The sequence below is a fragment of the Schistocerca cancellata genome, chromosome 9 (genome assembly GCF_023864275.1).
Source record: "Schistocerca cancellata isolate TAMUIC-IGC-003103 chromosome 9, iqSchCanc2.1, whole genome shotgun sequence".
NCBI classification, from domain to species: Eukaryota; Metazoa; Arthropoda; class Insecta; order Orthoptera; family Acrididae; genus Schistocerca; species Schistocerca cancellata.
The window spans coordinates 483,682,462-483,704,949 of NC_064634.1; the positions used below are offsets into that span (position 1 = coordinate 483,682,462).

Below are 22,488 nucleotides of genomic sequence, written 5' to 3' on the forward strand. Positions count from 1 at the left end.
AACCTGCCCAAAAATTCCTCTAATTTGAAGAAATTTGTGAAGTATATTTACCACTATTGATCATAGTTTTGTAATTATTATCTCCAGAAAGTATCTAGTAAGCTGTTATTATGACACTGAGCCTTGCCACATAAAACCAAAGTCTTAGGAACTTATGGTCTTTATTAGAGATCTTTCATATACCATTGCCAGTACCATAGTGAGTAATGTAAGAAATATCAGTTATGCAGTGGGCATGGGACCATTGGGATTCGACTGTTGATTGGTCGAAACATGTCAGCTCTTTTGATGAATCACATTTTTGCAATACTAGGTCAATGGTCATCTCCACAGACACCATCAATGAAGTGAACAGTGGCTTGAAATGTGCAACTGATGTAGGATGATGGGAGCAGTATTATGCTGTGAGAGACATTCTCCTGCACTTGCATGAGACCTGTTGTAGTAATTGAAGACAACTGACAGCTGCAAACCACCTGTATACCTTCATGCTTGATGTCTCCCCAACCACGATGTCATCTTACAGCAGTATAATTGTCCATGTCTTAGAACCAGAACTGTGCTACAGTGGTTTGAGGAACATTATAAAGAACTCACTGTGATGTCTCAGTGGAAGAATTTTCCTGATGTAAATCCTATGGAACTCATCTGGTTCGCTATCAGGCACCATCACTGCATATGTGCATCAGCAGTGCATTATTTATGTAAATTATACGACCTGTGTGTAGACACCTAATGCCACTTACCTCCACAATCCTACCAACAAATTGTCGGATCCCTGATATGCAGAAACAATGATGTATTTCATTCAAAAGACAAACAAGCTATTAAGCAGGCAGTCATAATGTTTTGGCTCATCAGTGTACATACATGATGCTATTGTATTATATATAAACTGATAATGCATGAAATGTGAATGGATGGGTACAGATAGTTGGTGAATGTGATTTGAATATCTACATTGGGGAGGAAGAAGAAAAATGTTTAAATGTTATTCTGGTGTTCTATGAGACAGGGTATTTCAACCCTGTGGGAACCTGAAAATTTTTGTTGTACAGAAGTTGACTTTGAGGACAGCAAAAAGTCAATTAAAACTATTTTGCCTGTGACTCCACTGTAAAACATTCTGAAATGAGAGACCAAATGCAAACACCATTAGAAAGTTACCAAATTGGGTGTTTCAAGGAAAGAAACGGAAGTCTAAACACTACAACCGAATTGGTCATTAATTTTAATTGCATAAGACATGGATTCACAGATTACAAAGTGCATGAGCCCATTCAAAGCAGGAATTCATGACAGAGAAAAGCATTTAAACCAGTACACATATGAATACATATTTTGTAAAATCCTTTCTATGGAGTACACCACTCTATGGAAGTGAAAGTTGGACTTTGGCTGAACTAGAAAGGAATCGAGTTAACACCACTGCAAGTTTTGTTGATGGCAGGTGTGACAAGACATCCTGTGAAACATTATTAAATGCATTCTATGAAACCACCTAGAACATATAGTTTGGAACCTTACTCATGATGGAAATATATTAGATCTAATGGCAATAAGACCTGATCTGTTTGATAATGTCCACATTGAAACTGGTATCGCTGGCCATGATGTGGTTGGGACAGCAATGATTACCAAAACACAAAAGACAACTAAAACAAGTGGAAAGATATGTATGTTCAGTAAACTAGATAAAAAAGCAATAGTGGTATATCTCAATGAGGAATTTGAAACTTTCAGCACAGAGACAGAGCATGTAGAGGAAATGTGGCTCAAGTTTAAAAGAATAGTTGACCATGCACAGGATAGATGTCTACCCAATAGAACATCTCATAATGGGAGTGACCATCCATGGTATACACTCACAGTAACGAAACTTCAAAAGAAATAGAGACTAGCGTGTAATAGGTGCAAAACAAAGCATGGAGTTATTTATAGAGAGATGGTGAATGAAACATATTAGGCTTTCGAGAGAGCAAAGCATGAAGGTGTCAGTGGCTGCCATATCAGACAATATTAATAGTAACCTCAGACTTTTTGCAGATGATGCAGTTATCTGTAGTGAAGTACTATCTGAAAGAAACTGCAAAAATATTCAGTCAGATTTTTATCAATGTGGTGCAAAGATTGATATCTTGTTTTAAATATTCAGAAATGTAAACTTGTGCACTTCACAAAATGAAAAAAATGTAGTCTCCTATGACTATAATATCAATGAGTCACAGTTGTAATTGGACAACTTCTGCAAATAACTGCATGTAACACTTTGTAGGGATAAGAAATGGAATGATCACATACATTCGGTATGGATAAAGCAGCTGATAGACTTCAGTTTATTGGTTTAATAATGGGAAAATGCAGTCAATCTACAAAGCAGATTGCTCAAAACATCACTCATGTGACCTCCTCTGGAATATTGTTCAAGTGTGTGGGGATACTGAATGCATATAGGGAAGAGCAACACAAATGGTTACGGGTCTGTTTGCCCATCCTGAGAAAGCCTACTTACAAAGTTCCAAGAACTGGCATTGAATGAGGACTCTAGGAATATACTGCAACCCTCTACATATCACTCCCTTAGGGATCATGAGGACAAGATTAATTACAGCATGCACAGAGGCATTTCAACAATCTTCCTTCCCACACTCAATATGTGATTGGAACAGGAAAAAACCCTAATAACTGGTACAGTGGCCATGCACTTCACACTGGTTTGCAGAGTATATGTGTAAGTGTAGATAATGAGCTTGATGGAAAGAAAATCTGACCTGAAATTCTTGAGAGAAGTCAACAAAGAGAGAAGTTCATTAAAGGAAATGGATAAGCAAGAAATAAAAGTCAGGACATATCATCAGACACAACGAATTAGTATTTGTTGTGACTCGCCGATCATTCAAAGTGCCGCCGCGCAATTAAGCGCGTCCTCTACGTGCGGCGCTGTCTGTCAGCAATGCAGCAGCTGCGCCACCTAAGCGGCCAGCCGAGCAGCGGCCTCTAGACTGGCCACTTTGAATGATCGGCGAGTCACAACAGTATTCTTGAAGGGAAAGTGCTGGGAAAGAAAGAAGTAAGGTGGCCTAGGAAGAAGTATATGGAAGGCATCAAGAAGTGGATAGGATGTGACAATTACATTGAATTGAAATGAACAGCTAATGTCAGAAGAGAGTGGTTGCAATCACAAGGTGTTAGCCTTTAAAATATTAATGAATAAATATGAGGAAAATGACAGTGTTTGATGCTACTGACCACAGTTGTTTCTTCTCCAGTATCTACTATCCAATAAGTATCGAGAAACAATTTTTTCAGTGCTTCCATCAACCACAGACTGAAATCCAGAAAACCTTTGTTTTCATTTTGCTAACAGTTAAAAGCAATAAACAGATCTGTAGAAAGTAGCATATGCTCTTGCTGTTATTTTATTAAATGATGGAGAAAGGCAATGAATTTCTTTTGTCCATACACTTAAAATGTCAACTGGTAAGTTTTAGAATATGCTCCCTCTGGCTCAGATGCACCAAATGCTTCAAGGAGTCAGTCATGTTCAGATTCCAGTAAAATACATAGCTCATCCACCTATCAAAAGACTAAAGAAAATCACTTGTTTTTGTAGCTGCAGCATGTAGGAGCTTTGTTATTCTTCAGCTATTTACTTTCCAAATGCACTCAAGTAGCCTGAATGTACAGCCATATTCTGATGTTGAAGGAAGATGATAATAACCTAAACAGAAACCACCGGAACAGTGATGGCAGTACAGATTAGACCAAATCAAGACCATTCAGATTTTATGCACAAAATAAGGGAAAGGCAACCATGTACCGGTAAAGGATCTGTATTTGGCACACAGAAACATGTACGAGAAGACAGTTAACACTAGGCAAGACTGATTATCAAGCATCAAAAGTAGTTGCCTGGGAAGATGCGGTTGGAGAGGTGGTAGGGAAGGAGGGATAGCTGAGTGGTAGACAGGCACAAGGACTTCAGAGGTTAGAGCATGTAAAGCATAGAGAGAGTGGGAGGGAGGAAAGGAAAGGGAGGTGGAGATGAAGAGGGATGGAAGAAAGAGGGGAGAAAGAAAAGGAAAGTTCTCTCATGATTTTTTTTTTTTGGGGGGGGGGGGGGAGGGAGGGAAGAGTTATGGGAGAAGGCAGTACACGGTCTGGATAAGGAAGGAGTGCAGTGTTGCTGACAGTTGGTGTCTAACAACGATAGCAAGCACGTGTAGTATCCTATAATGTGGCATTAGTTATGAAGATGACCGTTATTGTACGCAGTAAGATTTCTGGTTTTAATTAAGATGCTCACACATTATGTGCTCACTGTATAATCAGTTATATCTGTCACATAATGACAGGATAATTGTACAACACATCAACAACTGCTGCACGTGAAAATGGTCTGTAAAGTTGAAAATGGCTAGTAGTGTGAAACAGAATAAAGTGAATATGTATGAAAAACAGCCAAGGTGGAAAATCTTCAATATGTCTTTTAATAGACGTATGATGTTGGAACACACATAAAGAAAAGATCAGGGAAGGATTGTTGTGGACAGAAGAAAGAAGGGAAAAGGTAAGGCGAGGCAGTGGGAAACAGATTAGCAGATGTTTAGGCGGGGGGTATTATGGGAGCACAGGATATGATGCTGCGAGAATTCCCCATATGCTTTGATCATGTATACTTAGTTCCCTTCTGCAGGACAAGTGCAAGAAATAGGAAGAAGGAAGGGTCAAATGGGCAAATTATAGCTATACATTTCCACCAAAATTCCTGGTTGTGAGTTGTTTACTGCTCACTGTCTTAATATTTGCTACTCAAGTATCTGTGAAACTCAACTGTTCTATGTCCAGCATAGGAAACTGGTATACACTCATGGACTTCTTACAGCATGAGAATCCTCATACAGTGACACTTGGGGGATGAGTGTCAGTTGTGAACAGAGAGTAAGCTACATATCGTTTTCTTCCACTTCAGTGGGACTGATGAATTTTTTGAGTGTTGTAAAGATTCTGCTGTGAGTGAAAAAAATAAATAAGTAGTGATTATTTTTGGTGGGCTAAGTCCACCTGTGTCTGTAAAATGCTACTGGTAAGTGATGAATTTGACGAGGCAAGTGTGCACATCTGAATGATTTGGTTGAACCCTGGAAACTATGCACAAAATATCGTGATTTCAAAGAAATTGAATTATATTTAAAATTTGGTCCATACTTTTATTTCTCTGTCTACACTAAGAACAATACAATACACAAAGTAATTGACACTGGTACTAATTGAAACTTGTTCTACCAGTATCACACACAACAGAAAATCAAAATAAATGGGTACTGATGGTATGTTGTTGCTCATTGTCATCAGTTTTCACACTGTTTTGAAAGCACTGCATGCATCACAATATATGAGAGCAAATATGACATGAAATCAGCTTGCTGTTGGTCACATAAATTGTTGACAGTTGCTGTGTGGTCTGTGATGCAAGTTTGATTGCAATAACCTCAGTTGATGTACTGTTCAGTTGTGGTGAAACAGTAATAGAGCATTCAGTTTTTCAGAATTTATCACTGCTCAAAAAGAAAACAATACAAATTAACTGTGAAGTTATGGAACCAATTCATGATTTTTTGTGAACATATGAATACAATGACTGAATTGACAGGAAAAGAAATAAATAGAAGAAAAACAAGGTTGAAGTTCATTTCATAAACTAAATAGAGTTTTCAAAATTGTAAACATTTCCTCTCAGACACATAGGAAACTTAATCAGTCTGGGTAACCAGTTAATGCAAAAACAGTTAAAAATAAAATAAAATAAAATAAAATAAAAGTGGACGAGGTGTGGAAATATGAATTTTGGGAAGTTACTAGGGAAAGAAAATACTGAAAAAGGAAATAAAAATTTGCAGAGAAAAGGAGATTTGATGATAGTATGTCATATAATGGAAAAGGCAAGGACAAAAGCTAATGAAGAAATTAAGGGCAAAAAGACTAGTATGAATAAAGAATGTGTGGATGACAATAGCCAAGTACATGTTGGAGAGGATTCCAATCTCTGAAGGCGAAAATTACTGGTTAAAGCAAGGAGGATCCAAATGTTTCAACTTATGAAACAAGAACCCAGATTTTTCTTGTTGTATCAGAGGCTCAACCTTTACTTTGTTATGCAGTATTATTATTCAGAAATGGTGGCCTACATGGCAGCTAAGAAAGATTATGTGTATTCCAGTGTTATCACAAAATTAAAATAAAACATTCCCCAACCTGAATAAATCTCTCATTCTATTATTTCTTGTTTCCAGTAGTCTATTGTCTGCTTTAGATAATGAAGGAGGACATATGACACCAAAAGCTTCAGGATTCAATTTGTATGTTCTATATTTCTGTTGTTCAAGTTATTGTGACACTTGGTGGTGAACTTGGACATTGTAATTAGTTTTATTATTGGTTGAAACTTCTATTTTAAAATATAATTTTAATATTATGTTTCAGGTTTATAAATTACAATGATATAAAGTTACCTGTCTCTATCTATTTATCTCCCCCACTTCCTTCTCCAAACTTTTTTTCTACTTCTCAGATAAGTCATTCATATATAGTGTGATAGTTTGTTCAAAAGTCTACAGTTTGTATCAACATTTTCTCTGTCGCAGCTAACCAAAACTGTTTTTGTATCATTCACTAGACAACAACAGTAACTTAAGCATTCAAATCGCAAACGGTGATAGTTTATCATATCAAACATTTTGATTTCTTTATGCTTCAAAGTTTAAGAGATCCTTTCTTTGCTTCTAGGTTCCTCAGACTCAACTGTTTGTCTGTGGTCATTAGAGAACTTCAATTTGCTCAACTCCATAAGCTTAGCATCACCTGTCACATTCCTGGATGTGTCACTGGATTCTGTATTCCTTGTTGCTGCATGTGAAGACAACCAACTGTACCTCCGTTCTCTTGCTACTGGAACGGAGATACACTGCCTTCGAGGACATAAGGCAGAGGTGGGTGAGTTGCAGTACTAATACAGTACTATTTTTAATTAACAAGAAAATTCATGCCACTAAAGTTCCCTGTACTATTCAAAGTCTGCTTAGAGATGATATTATGTTGCATGTTTCTAGATTTGTATTGTACCATTCAGAACAGTGTCCTTTTCAAGTCTTATCATATTTAAAGACAAAAAAATCCCAAGCTGAAAAGAAAATGTTCAGTTTTTTCATGTACATTATATAGAATTATGAATCTCTGTTAAGATAAGAAATTACAAATGCTGCTCAGAAATCTAGTACTATATTTTTGTAGCCCTGTTGATATCATCATTCTACCAAATGTTTGAATAAAATATGTTGACAAAAATTATGTAATAAGTTAGAAGCTACAAAAGTGCTATTTACCACAAGGAACACATAAAAATATGAAATCTTCACTATTTTATCTTCTTTCTTGTAGCTTTGTGTCACTATTACAATTAATTTTACATGCTCCTGATCATACAATTTTTCTTCCTATGCAACAGAAGTAAATTACAACTTTTCAGTAAAACTTTTTTTAAATAATCATCTCGGCCTTTTTTTCTATGGATTGTATAATTTCTGCTTTATTGCAACATTTTATTAGTCTTCATTTTTTTCAGATTCGGTCTGTTTGCTTGGCTCAAGATAATTGCCGAGCTGTAGTAGGTGGCTCTGATGGCAAGATATATATTTTTGATATGCATAGTGGCCGTCTGAGTCGCACACTAACGAGCCATACAACAGAAGTTTCAGGAGTGAAAGTCACGGAGAAAGATGATTTCCTTATATCTTCTGGTATGGGCACTTACAAATCATCACTCTTTCATACCTCATTCCTTTACAAGAAAATTCTAATGTATCATGTTCATACATATTTTATGTATTTGTTCATTTATGTTACCTGCAACAATGTTACTTGCATGCCAATATTTGTATCTATCTTTATCACTATCGGAATGACATGTCAGAATAGACACATTGAGAGGCAACATGAAGTGAATTGAACACAAGAAGACAATGAACTGTGGTTTAGGTTTAAAAGAGTAGTTGACCAAGCACTTATTTCATATCTAGCTAGTAGATCAGTTCATGTTGAGAAAGGCTCTCCATGGTATACAGCTACTGTAAATAAAGTTCTGATGAAATAGTAACTAATGTACAATAGACAAACAAAGCATAGGACTATAAATATAGAGATACTGAATATAATGTGTTTGGCTGTCAAAATGACAATGTATGAAGCTTTCAATGGCTACATGGCAGAGTTGCACACAGGCACAACCACAACTAAAAGACACTTACAGGTAAACTACTGGCTGCAGCCTTCATAAAAAAAAAAGAAAGAAAAACACACATCATACAGTCACTCAAGCAAAGAACACCTCAAACCCACACGACCATGAATTTCGGCAATTCGAACTGGAATGCCAAGCTGCCAGAGTTGGCGATCATGCATACATGAGATGCTCTTGCTTGTGTGAATGATTGATGTGTCTTTCTCTTTCTTTTTCTGAAGGAAGTTGTGGCTGAAAGCTTGTGTGTAAGTATCTTTTAATTGTGCCTCTCTGCAACTTAATATGTTGTCTTTATGGTAAGTAGTGATCTGTCTTTTCCTTCTTTGTTGATATTCTTTACCTGGAGTTTCCAGTGTTTTATTACAGCAAACTCTTAGTGCTAGTTGTCTCAGAAAACCAAGAGAAATTCTGGCCTTACACACAGGCTTTCAGTGGCATCAAAATTAGTGTACAGATACTCATTGATGACAAAGCAACCAAAATTAAGGATAGCAGAGCAAAAGCAGAAAGACTGAACTCCTTTCTCAAACGTTTCTTGACAGAGGAGAATCTAGAAGTACTACCCCAGTTTGATTCTAATACCACTGCAAAGATAAGTGTGTGTGTGTGTATTATCAGTTATACAAAACTGGGAAGCCATGGATCCAAGAAATGACATGGATGCAGCATTTCTTGACTTTTGAGAAGCATTTGACTCACTACCACACAAATAGCTATTATCAAAAATGCAGTCATATGGGGTACCTGACAAAATTTGTGAGCAGATTGATAATTTCTGGGTAGAGAAGAAGCAACAGCTTATCTAGGGCAGAAAGCAATCAACAGTAGTACAGGTAACTGTAGGCATGTCACAGAGAAGTGTACTGGCACCCTTGCTGCTCATATTGTATGTTTATAACATGTCAGACATGCTTTGTAGTTTACAGATGATCTTTAAGAAGAATCTAGTTGTTAATGTTGTCTTCATTATATCTCCTAATATTTCTTATATGATAAAGCATATCACCTTCCCTGTAAAAATTTGTGCAGCATAAAGTAATTACTCAAATTCATCCGATCAGTTCAAGGAAAAATAAGTGTTGTGTCCAAAATATAGTGAGTAAAAATATTCAAATTATGCCCCTATTACTTAATACTCTATGAAAGGGATAATAATTTTTCGATTAAAAATTCATGTATTATATTTTTGTGAAAGTGGATAAGTGAAGAATTACATACCCCAAGGGCCAGGGTTCAATTCTCAGTTGTTTCTGGGCTCTTGCCAACCTCTTCATGCCCTGGTAAGTTAGTGTACCAGTGGTAGGTTCAGTGTAAACTCTGCTTGCATATAGGAGTTCCTAGAATATTGATTTTGTTTAAGATTGTGGGACACATCCAGGTACTTCCATGCCCGCACCTCCCTACAAGAAGTTTTTCAAAATAAACTATACCAACAATAATAAACCCAACTGCTTCTGCTACTTTTTATTTAGGGATCCTTTGAGGAAGTTTAGGATCCAAAGATAGGTTAATGAGTTGGAAGAGGAATAATATAAGATCATGTGGAATATAGTTGGTGTACCTGAAGCTCGAGAAAGAACTGAAAGCCAAGTAAAATTAAAATTGGGGCATAAGTTTGCTACAAAAGACCAGAGCAGGGAGGAAATTCTCTCTCTCTCTCTGGTAATTCGTCAAAAAATAATTTTTCTTTTTTTCCATGTTTGTCAGTGACCATGTGTCTAAATGTCTGGTGTCTGTATGTCATTAGAGAAATTAAAGTTACCAGCCACTCCACTTATTCACCACACTCAATTTCATTATGTGTTAATGTAACAAAATCTCTAAAGACAAATAGTATAAAGTGTTATGTTTATTAGTTATTTGTATAACCAGCTGTATATCAGACCCAAAATTTTCTAATTAATTAACTCCACTTGAACAATCATTACAACCATTGAAATATTCATTTTAATTATGGCTCTAGTGTCAAATGGTAGGACATGTAGCCTTATTGGTTATTCATAGATACCATGGAGGTGTGATATTCTGTAGATGTGAACAGTTTTATGTGTAATATGTGAAATTACAGTTACTAATGAAGCATTGAAACTGATTTACTGTCAGGCATGCTTTGCTTATTGATTTCTATTTGACTGGAATTGTGATAATTTTGCATCCTTTCTGGAGCAAATAAATATTGTGAACTTTGCCACAAATTCAGATCTTGCTGTGACACAAATTTAACATGTGCTATTTCTAAATATCCTGTACATTGGCTGTTTACTTATTCCAGGTGGTAACAGAATAACATTCTGGAGCTTCCGAAGGGATGATGCTACGGGCCATACTACCAGCATCCGTAAAACTTCTCAGCACTCCCAGCAGATGCACTCTGCAGCAATTACTTGCTTGGATATATCCCGTGATGGCACCATGGCTGTGACAGGTAGGAAGTCCTGATGTGAAACAGTGCCTGGTAAACAACTAAAAATAAAATAAAATATTATTGGGTATCTCATTTTATCAGTACAGTTGTCATTCACTTGTGGTAAACTGACAAAAAAAGCCCTTAGGATATGAAATACCTCAAGTAATGGTTGTTACAGAAACTAGTTACTGTAAATTGCTTTTAGACTATTAAGTATTATCAATGAAAAAATCTAAATAAAATTACATTAAAATGGAGCTATACAGACATAGAGCACACAAAATATAAGTGACACACATGCTTGTTTTTAAATCCTGGAAATAGATGAGTAAGAGCTGGGAGAATGAATCGACAAGGAATCAAATAGTAAAGCTACTCAGAGCTTACAATCAAGGGAGAGCAAAAAAGAATATAAGTAGCATTAACGATAAATGGACTATATAATTTTAATGATACTTGTGTATGTAATCAAACAATGGGAAATCCAGGATGGAATGTAACAATATTATGAAAAAGGAAAGTTGCTACTCAGCATATACTGGAGATGCTGAGTCACAGATAGGCACAACAAAAAGGCTGTCACAAATAAACATAGCTTTCGTCCCTTAAGGACTTTGTCAACAATAAACATAGACACACACAACACATACACATACATGCAAACGCATCTCACACACACGACCACAGTCTCAGGCAACTGAAACCACACTGTGAGCAGCAGCACCAGTGCATGATGGGAGTGGCGTATTTCTGCAGTTGCAAGGTTAGTTTGCATGTTGAGGAACTTGGGAAACGGTGGTGAGGCAAGGTTCGAGGTTAAGAAATTCTGGAAAGTGAACAGGGGGTGATTTGGGGACAGTGGGGGTGAGTCATGGTTGGATGGAGGAGTGAACTGAGTTAGGTATGGTTCAGTATTGGTCTTTGGGTGCATCTGATTGTTAGGGTTTGTGGTGAAAATGTGTTTCCACTGTAGGGATGGGGAGAAGATGAGAAGATCTTTAACAAGTCCTGCATGACTGAATTTAGAAGTGGGGCAAAAGGTGAGGCCTTTAGAAATGACATATTTTTGTGAGGCTAAGGCTTCTGGAGGAAAGGTTAATGACTCTGTTACAGGTCTGTTTAGGTTTTGGATTCTGTGTGGTGGTGGGAGGGAGTTTTGGAGGGTGTGGTAAGTGAAGAAGGTCTGTGAGACAGGTTTTGTCAGCAATGAGGGGACATGGGGGAGGTTTGGAGGTTGTTGAGAAGATGGTGGACAGTGGTACTCCGAGGCAGGAGTAGGAAGTGAGCATAAAAACTCACAATCCTAAACCCACCTCCTGGTTCAGATTCATTGATGATATCTTTGCGATCTGGATCAATGATGAGGGCACCCTATCCACATTCCTCCAAAACCTCAACTTCTCCTCCATTTGTTTCACCTGGTCCTACTCAACCCAACAAGCCACCTTCCTAAATGCTGACTTCCACCTCAAAGATGGCACATCAGTACCTCCATCCATATCAAACCTACTAACCACCAGCAATACCTCCACTTTGACAGCTGCCACCCATTCCATACCAAGAAGTCCCTTCCGTACAGCCTAGCCACCCATGGTCATCGCATCTGCAGTGACAAGTGGTCTCTCTTGAAATATACTGAAGGTCTCACTGAAGCCTTCACAGACTGTAATCATCCTCCCCACCTTGTACATAAATAAATTGCCCATGAATTATATTTCCGGTCTCCCACCATCTCCCAAAGTCAAACTGTCTGGCCACAAAACAGCATTCCCCTCATAGCTCAGTACCACCCAGGACTGGAGCAACTGAATTACATTCTCTGCCAGGGTTTTGACTACCTTTCATCATGCTCTGAAATCAGAAATGTCCTGCCCACTATCCTTCCAACCCCTCCCAACTTTTGCCAGCGTCTCCTACCTTCCAACCTGCAAGGTTCACAGGAGAACTTCTGTGAAGTTTGGAAGGTAGGAGACGAGATACTGGCAGAAGTAAAGCTGTGAGGATGGGGCATGAGTCATGCTTGGGTAGCTCAGATGGTAGAGCACTTCCCCGCAAAAGGCAAAGGTCCCAAGTTCGAGTCTCAGTCCGGCACACAGTTTTAATCTGCCAGAAAGTTTCATATCAGCGCACACTCTGCTGCAGAGTGAAAATCTCATTCTGGAACCAACGAGCTGTCTGTCCACATGAATGGCCACCATAAAACTGTGGCCAAGAAGCAATGGGACCACCCCGTTGCTGAACATGCTGCCAAACATGACATCCTTCATTTCAATGACTGCTTCACAGCCTGTGCCATATGGATCCTTCCCACCAACAGCAGCTTGTGTGAATTGCACAGGTGAAAAATCTCCCTGTAATACATACTACATTCCCGTAACCCTCCTGGCTTCAACCTTCATTAGTCACTGTCCTCACCCATCCAGCCCCTTCCCTGTTCCCATTACAGCACTACACAGCTGTCATTCCACCATCACACTTATTCTTTTACTTCACACCTCTCCCCTGCCCTCCATCTAACCTGTAGCACTTCAATGTTCACCACCCCCACCATACTATCCATCCCCCTCCCCATCCCAGTGTCCTCCTTACCCCCACCCAGTTGCCACTCCCATCATGCACTGGTGCTGCTGCTCGCAGTGTGGTTTCAGTTGCCTGAGTCTGCAGTAATGTGTGTGAGTTGAGTATGCATATGTGTGTGTGTTTTGTTGATGAAGGTCTTAAGGGCTGAAAGCTTTATTTATTTGTACAGTCTTTTTGTTGTGCCTACCTGTGACTCAGCATCTCTGCTATATGTTGAGTAGCAACTTTCCTTTTCATAATATTGTTTATGTTATTACTTATTTATTTATTGCACATTTAGTTTGACCAATAAATAAATACATACACGTCTATCATTAAAATTATATAGTCCAGTTATCATTAATGCTACCTGATTTCTGTTTTGCTCTTCCTTAACTGTAACCTCTGAATAGCTTTTCAGTAAGTTTCCTTATTGATTCATTCTTCCAGCCCAAACATAAGCAACTGTATCACTTATATTTTGCATGCTGTATGTCTGTAGTTGAGTTTCAAGTATGAATATTTATCAAATAATCACAGTTATTTATGTGTTGTAAAGCATTGAGTTATTTTAGTGGGGATATCATATTTCATGGTGCAAAAAGGAGTCTGCAAACCCAGTAACCAGATATCCACATAATTTATGGGATGTTATATATGCTGCATATATTTTAATTGATTATTTTTCAATCATAATTGTAATTCTTGTTTAGACACCCCTCTAAGTCTCTAAATATACTCTTATTGCAGAGAATGGTCTCATTATGATCTAAAAATGATTGAATCTGGTCATCATTTTCAAATGAATGTGCTTGTATGACCAGGACTACTTTTTAATTTTATTAACTGACTGTTGAATATTTTAAATTTACTTCCATATGTCTATGGCCAATGGTATGTTAGAATGCAAAACACTGCTTAGAAGCATAATCAGTTTTGTAATTCTGTGGCATGCTTAGTTCCTTTGTGATTGTACATGAAAATCCAACTTTTTGAATGTATGGCTTTCAGGTATACCATCAGAGCACTGTGCAAGTCCCTCTGTGTTTTTTGACACTTTTTTCAGGTGGAAGAAAGTTACTGCTACTGTCAGCATTCTAAAAGACTTATTATACTGCGTAAGACACATTTAATGTTGTCCCGTTTTGAAGGATTATTTACATTGACAAAATACTGCCGGAGTATGGCAACAATGTCATTGCTGTGGATACCTCTGTCTCTCCTTGATGCTCCCTTTGACACACTCACTTTGGTTTAAATGTGTCATGAATCTGTATTTCAAATTACTCATTCTGCAAGAAAACTATCCTGAGTCGAAGTTTGCTGGTGAGTTGTCATAATATGAAACAGTGCTCTCTCTGTGGGCCATTATTCCAATAGGCCACTGCTCTAATCAGGACGTTGATACCTTATAATTTGTAAATACAGATCAGAGAGGCTTTTCTTTGAATTGAAACATTTGGAAAGAACAGTAATTTCCCCACTAACTTCATTTTAAACTGCATTTTTGCATGGAGAAAATTTAGTTGCTGAAGAGGAAGATACAATATTTTCATGAGAACACCATGAAAGTGTTATCCATACTAGAAACAAGTATGTTGTAAAATTGCTAACGTGGATGCATTTTCTTTGAATTATATCACAAAAAGCTGAGCTTCAGAGAAGGCTGTTGTCATAAGCTCTTAACATTCTTCAACAAAACTAAACTGTTCTTGAGGTGAGCCAAGTTCTTGTATGATACAAGTCATTAAGTAACCAGCGATATGCAAAATCATCAAGTAATTAGAACATTGGCTCTATATTTGACACATGATAGTACTGCAGAAGTGTTAAATTTGTGTATAGGTAGGACAAGAAGTCCATTATTTTTCCTTCAAAGCACAAACTGCTTTCCTCCATGTTGAAGACATACCCAAACTGTAGAAACGTCAATATGTAGCTAGTGTACTGATGATATTTTGGAGTGAGGTTTCCTGGGTATAGACACAATGTTAAGGCACTTGGTAAGTACACTTGTGCAATCAGGAAGCATTACAGAGTTTAGAAAGCCCTTGCCAAATCCATATTTGGTAGAGCAATTACACAAGTCAGTAACTGGAGGAGAAGACCTATTGAAACTCCTCCATACTAATTTTTTTGCTTCTGTAGGGTTGGAAGAGATGGAGTCATTGGGTGATAAATACCTTTATTATGAGGAGTTACTGTTCATCCCATTTTGCTATTAGTTTATATTATCATATTTCCTGAATCATGATTGATTTCAAAGCAAAAACAGTTTCATCCTCAAGCACACTGTGTGGTAGTTGATGTATCATGCAGTCATGCTATGTGCCTGAAGATTTTAAATTGATCACTGTTAAGGACAAACAATAATACAACTGTGAATAGTCTTCACACATTTGCCACCAGATCATGTTGTGCAAATCCCACAATATTTCCTCGGAGCAACTTTATGACATCTTCAGGTGGTTTGTACATTAAAATAATAATAAAACTGAATAAATTTCTTTTATTCTCTATAGTAGGGCATCCGTTCTACGTTACGTTGTATTTTTATGAACAGCCTGTAAAAGTAATCTTATGTTGCCTGCTGTGTTGTTAAGATTCAGTCAGGCAAATAGTCTGCCATGAACATAATAACACCTTTATTTGGAGAGTTAATTTGATAGCCTACATGTTGATGGATCTACTCCACTTTCAGAAAATGCCATTGGAATGGTTGTCTTTATTTATGAAGGCTAAAACTTCATTAAATTTAAATACAGTTTATCTACAGAGAAGTTTTACAGAAGTCAAGCCAACAGGCCAGTGACTAGTTACTGTGTAAAAATTTCAAAGTCTGAGCGGTGAGGCAGGACTTGTAATAGATTTCATTTGAATTTTTGAAGTTGGATAATTTTGTATAATACTGTTTTGCACTTCAGCGTTTCTATAAATTCCAAAGGCACCTCAGGTTGGTTGATTTTCTCTTAGAAACCTTGGCAAGCCAAAAGTGCTACTTCTTCTTTCTTCACCTCCCCTCCCCACCCACCTGCCCCCACTCTCTCTCTCTCTCTCTCTCTCTCTCTCTCCCCCCCCCCCCCCCCTCTTTTCTTCTACACCCTGCCACCCCAACCTCCCCAGAACATCACAATTGTTGCTGCATGACAGACAAAATATGTTCTGTCTGATAGTACTACACTGTTTGACTCCATTTCATTTGACTTTAATATATCTTGCATAAAGCCATATAGAGTTTCTATTGCATGCTCAGTCTAGTAGCTGTAAGCAATTTTTATATACCTGGAATTGTATAATATGGGTTAAATTGTGTATTGTGAACCAGTTATGAGCCTATATCATTATTCACACAGCTGTGTCTCAAATGTGTATTGATTGGTCTCTTCATCAATATACCCATCCATCAGCAAATTGTTAAGTTAACTTTGTAATAATATCTTCTCACCCTTTAACTAAAAAAGATTACTTACATTTCCAGGTGGTGTGGACAGTTTGGTGAACATCTGGCAGCTCAATACTCATGAACTCCATTCAACCTTAGAAGGACACTTTGCTTCTGTTACTTGTGTTGCATTTTCTCCAAATGGACTGTTTGCTGTGTCTGGATCAGAAGATAAGACTGCTAGAGTGTGGGGGCTTACTTTAGGCTTAGTCGTCTCTGTGTTTAAGGTAGATAATTATCATTGTATTTCAAAAGTTATGTTATATATTTTGGGATACTTAATAGTTTACATGAGTCCATATAATTTTTCTGTTCTTTTTACAAGTGAAGTACTTTTATTTAGCTGCTAAATTATTTCTCATTAACAATTCCTTATATACCATAGGGGAATTCCTGGTTTGTAACAATGCCATGACATTAAAAAGTAGTTCCACATTGTATTTTATGTTGCAATGGCTGTTTCAGTTTATTATGCTGGTGACATTGTGAATATTTAGGTACCATTCAATCTAACAAACGCGAGAGTACTTTTATCACTGGCATAATTTTATGCAGAAACGAGTATAATTTAGCAGGAGCAGGCATCGCCTACTACTTTCATCAAGTATAATTGATAGTTCTAGTAATGTTATTGAAAGCAGTTTAATATCTCCACCAGTAGACATACATAAGGATGCAAATGAGCTGGCATGGGTCATGCACCAGAGTAGTGTGGAAAGCTGTTATGGGTAGTATGTAAGTGTTGTTTGGGCATAACTGTTGACACTGATGTTTACTTGCCAGTGGTGATAGACCAAGCCCGTCAGTTCTTATGCAGAGATTGACTAAACAAACCTGATCTTTTGCACTGCATTGTGTTCTCGGTTCTATGTGCTAGTTGTTTTTGGTTATTTGTGACAGTTGCATGTTCTACTTTTCTCTGTGCCAGTCTTTATGCAGTGTCCTGTCTCTGTGATCCACTGTAGATTGAGTCACACATGAAATTTACTTTTTTTTTCCTTTTGTGGTCCAGCTCCCCAGCTTAGGGCCACAGTATTGGCATTTATGTCTGTCCTTGTAGCTGAGTGGTCAGCATGACAGAATGTCAATCCTAAGGGCCTGGGTTCGACTCCCGGCTCGGTTGGATATTTTCTCCACTCAGGGACTGGGTGTTGTGTTGTCCTAATCATCATCATTTCATCCCCATCGACGCACAAGTTGCTGAAATGGCATCAGATTGAAAGACTTGCACCCACCAAATAGTCTACCTGACAGGCGGCCCTAGTCACATGACCAAAAAAATTGGCATTTTTTGCTGGCAAGGAGAGTTTTGCAGTGTCATCACATCTGTGATGACAGGGAAATTCTTATGCTTATGATGCCTTTATTTATTTATTTATTGTAGTACTAATTCATGGCCACCATGGTGCTGGTATTCATGTAATGCTGTCAGGAACTGTCGTGCCTCCAGAAACAACAACGACAACAACAACAGCTGCAACAAGAACAGCATCAACTGCAGCAGGTTCTGCTCAAACAGAATGCAAAACTGATCTGCTCTCATGCTGTACTGGTAGCAGACCAGGCACCCACAGAAAAGTCTTCTCCCCACAGTCTCGTTTCCAAGTGCTGATGAGTATATTGAATGGTGTCAGAACTACCTGAGCTGATTCTTGCTGCATTACCAGTTAAGACATATTGTCAAACAAGCTGATAAGGCTGTCTTGTTATTGCATAGCAAAACAATGTTGTGCAAAAAGGTTCAAAATTTGAAGTTCTCTACTGAGCCCTCGAAACTGAACTCTGAGGAACTCTGATAGTTGTTCACACAATCTTTTGTGCATCAAACCCATGTGGTGGTGGCACAGTTGTAGTGTAACCAGCACCACAAGAGCCCCAGGCAGTTGTATATAGCTTGCATTGCTAACCTACAAGTACTTCTGTGCAAGTGCCTGTTTGAGTGCCCACATTGTATTACCTCATACACAAACTCGCTGATTAGGCACGTGATACTCCTATTAGCACTCAACCCTGAAGTACAAACTAGGGAATTGGTTTTCTTAAAACCTGCTTGCTCACATTGCTATATCACATGAATGTACAGCAACAGTGAAGGATGTACTTTCCAACAACTGGTAGGTGTCAAAGTTAGATACATTGGTTAAACTGTCTCGGGTGCCCCATGGGGTTGCCTTCTGTTGAGCCACCATGTGTTTATGATTTGAGTCTTGTAACATCAGGGCACTGCCTGACTTTACTGACATCAACCTTGACGGGTACAAGTGTGTTGAAGGGTTGTGATTTCTGCTTGTGATGTTTTTCGGGTCCTCCATGTTGTTCTCCTTGTGCATCCATTTCCAATCAATGGGCAAATTGGTAACCCTGCCACAACTGTCATTTGCTGCGTATCACAAAGGACGGCCCACACATAAATGCTACGTGTGGGGTATGCCATGAAGTAGGCCATACGGCACCAATTGTGGCAGTTGGCGAGTTGTAGGGAAGTCATTGTAGTCCCCAGTGTTTTCACTGGACATGTAGGCTGTCTCTTACATCCTGCAAGCCTTTCTAATGTTGGTTATGGATGGGTAACCATTTGAGTTTCAGGTGAACAAGGGGGGCAACAATCAGCCTAATTAACCTAGAAATGTACTCGCTCCTGGGTAGCCTGTAGTGCAACAACTGCTACATCCTGTAGTATCTTATAGCAAATGGTGTTTTCAACTGTTTCAGCATGTTATTAAAATGTGGAACAGAAACTTACATTGTTAACAATCAGTTCACCATAGCACGAGCTAGGTTTCACATGATCGTTCTTTTCAAAACCCATGCTGATTCCTACAGACTAGATTTCTAGTCTCCAGAAAAGTCATTATACTCAAACATAATACGTGTTCCAAAACTCGACAACTGATTGACGTTAGAGATGTAAGTCTATAGTTCTGCACATCTGTTAGATGTCCCGTCTTGAAAATGAGGATAACCTGTGCCCTTTTCCAATCTTTTGGAATGCTATACTCTTCTAGATACCTAGAGAACACTGCTGCAAGAAGGGGGGCAAGTTCCTTCGCGTACTCTGTGTAAAATTGAACTAGTATACCATCAGGTCCAGCGGCCTTTCCTCTTTTGAGTGATTTTAACTGTTTTTCTGTCTCTCTGTCATCTGTTTCAATATCTATCATTTTGTCATCTGTGAAACAATCTAGAGAAGGAAGTACAGTGTAGTCTTCCTCTGTGAAACAGCTTTGGAAAAAGACATTTAGTATTTTGGCCTTTAGTCTGTCATCCTCTGTTTCAGTACCATTTTGGTCACAGAGTGTCTGGACATTTTGTTTTGATCCACCTACCGCTTTGACATAAGACCAAAGTTTCTTAGGATTTTCTGCCAAGTCAGTATATAGAACTTTACTTTCGAATTTGTTGAACACCTCTTGTATAGCCCTCCTTTTGTGTAATTTTTGTTTGTCTGCAAGGCTTTGGCTATGTTTATGTTTGCTGTCAAGTTCCCTTTGCATCCATAGCAGTTTTCTAACTCGGTTGTTGTACCACGGTGGCTCTTTTCCATCTATTATGATCTTGCTTGTCACATACTCATCTATTGCATATTGTATAATGGTTTTGAACTTTGTCCACTGATCCTCAACACTATCTGTACTTGAGATAAAACTTTTGTGTTGAGCCATCAAGTACTCTGAAATCTGCTTTTTGTCACTTTTGTTAAGAGAAAAATCTTCCTACCTTTTTTAATATTTCCATTTATGGCTGAAATCACCGATGCTGTAACTGCTTTTTGATCACTGACCCCTGTTCTGTGTTAACTGTTTCAAATAGATCATGTCTGTTTGCCACCAGAAGTTCTAGTATGTTATCGCCATGAGACAGTTCTCTGTTTAACTGCTCAAGGTAGTTTTCAGATAATGCATTTAAAAAAATTTCACTGGATTCTTTATCCCTGCCACCCGTCATAAATGTTGGAGTCTCCCAATCTATATCTGGTAAATTATAATCTCCACCCAAAACTATAACATGGTCGGGAAATCTACTCAAAATATTTTCCAAATTTTCCTTCAGGTGTTCTGCCACTACAGCTGCTGAGCCAGGGGGCCTATAGAGACATCCAATTACCATGTTTGAGCCTGCTTTAACCTTGATCTTCACCCAAATTATTTCACATTTTGGATATCCATAAATTTCCTTCGATACTATTGCACTTTTTATCACTGTAAACATGCCTCCCCCTTCATGGTCCAGCCTGTCTCTGCAGTATACATTCCAATCTGAATTTAGAATTTTGTTACTGTTTACCTCTGGTTTCAGCCAACTTTCCGTCCCTAGTACTATGTGGGCATTGTGACCGTTTATTAATGACAGCAGTTCTGGGACCTTTCTATATACACTCCTACAGTTTACTATTACCACATTAATATTGTCATTCCCTGTTGCATTTTGACTACTGCTAACTTGTTGCGTCTCCAGAGGCGTCTTGTCGGGCCTAGGGAGGGAACTCTCTAACCTGAAAAACCTACATGTGCACTCCACACATACTCAGCTACCCTTGTAGCCGCTTCCTGCATGTAGTGCATGCCTGACCTATTCAGGGGGACTCTACATTTCTCCACCTGATAGTTGAAGTCAAGAAATTTGCACCCCAAATCTCCACAGACTTGTGTGATGCATACCTACATTTGCCATTGGATGCCACTTTCAGGGTTTCTTATTGCTCAACATTTCTTTTGGTCTCTATCAATTTAATTGCATGCCCTTTGGAATTTCCCTCAATGATATCTGGGTCACAGGCTCTATATGTGAGGATCATTTATGCAATTTTCAGGCAGTTTTCCAACATCTTCTGGAGAAAGGCCTTCCTTGCAAAAAGGAAAAATATAGTTTGCATATTTTGGTCATGTGCTTAGCAAAGGTGGTGTCCTCCCTATGGATGAGCATGTCTAAACCATTTTCAGGTTCGGTACCCAAGAACCTGAAGGAGCTACCCTCCTTTTTGGGCAAGAATTCTTATTATGCTAAGTTCATTCCCCAGGCTACACACATCTGCCATTCGTGCAGCTGGCTACATCAAAAGGACATTAAATTGGCATGGTCTGCTGATTGTTAGTGGGCTTTTAAGGCTGTCATAAAGTGTTGTTGCTCTGTTCACTGTTTGGCACCTTTTATGCGAGGTAAGCTGTTAACCCTGACCTGTGATGTGTCCCAGTATAACGTTGGGGTAGTCCTGTATCATCAAAATACAGACAGCACTGAGCACCTCATCACTTAAGTATCAGAAATGCTTTTTGTGGTGCAATGTAACTATTCACATGTGGAAAGGAAGCACTGGCTATCATTTTCGTCACTGAAAAATTTCATGTTTTGTATCGAGCAAAGTTGATACTTATCACCAACTAGAAGCTAATTATTTCATTATTTGGCCCTGTTTATACATTGATTAGCCATAACATTGAGACCAGCTACCTAATAGTCAGTATGCCCATCTTTGGCATGGGTAACATTGGTGACACATTATGGCATGGAAGCAGTCGATGGAGGGAGCTGGCACCACATTTGCACACTCAAGTCACCTCATTCCCATAAATTCTGGGGAGGGTGCAATGAGCTCTGGTGCTCCGTTCAATCACATCCGAGATGTATTCAACTATGTTTAGATCTCGTGAGTTGGGGAAAGGGGGGGGGGGGGGGCAGCACGTCAATTGCAACTCGCCACTGTGTTCCTCAAATCACTCCATTGCACTTCTGGCCTTGTGAGATGGCGCATTATCTTGTTGAAGAATGCCACTGCCGCTGGGAATC

At 38.5% G+C, this 22,488-nt stretch overlaps 1 protein-coding gene across 1 annotated transcript in view; it reads left to right on the forward strand.

Annotated features, from left to right (window-relative positions):
* Window positions 1-22,488, forward strand: part of LOC126101511 (uncharacterized) — a 936,969-nt gene that overhangs the window by 760,674 nt on the left and 153,807 nt on the right. Inside the window, exons 18-21 of the mRNA XM_049912155.1 lie at window positions 6,787-6,989; window positions 7,622-7,796; window positions 10,569-10,721; window positions 16,741-16,931. Of these exons, the coding sequence (XP_049768112.1) occupies window positions 6,787-6,989; window positions 7,622-7,796; window positions 10,569-10,721; window positions 16,741-16,931 (722 nt within the window). The remainder of the gene's footprint in view (window positions 1-6,786; window positions 6,990-7,621; window positions 7,797-10,568; window positions 10,722-16,740; window positions 16,932-22,488) is intronic.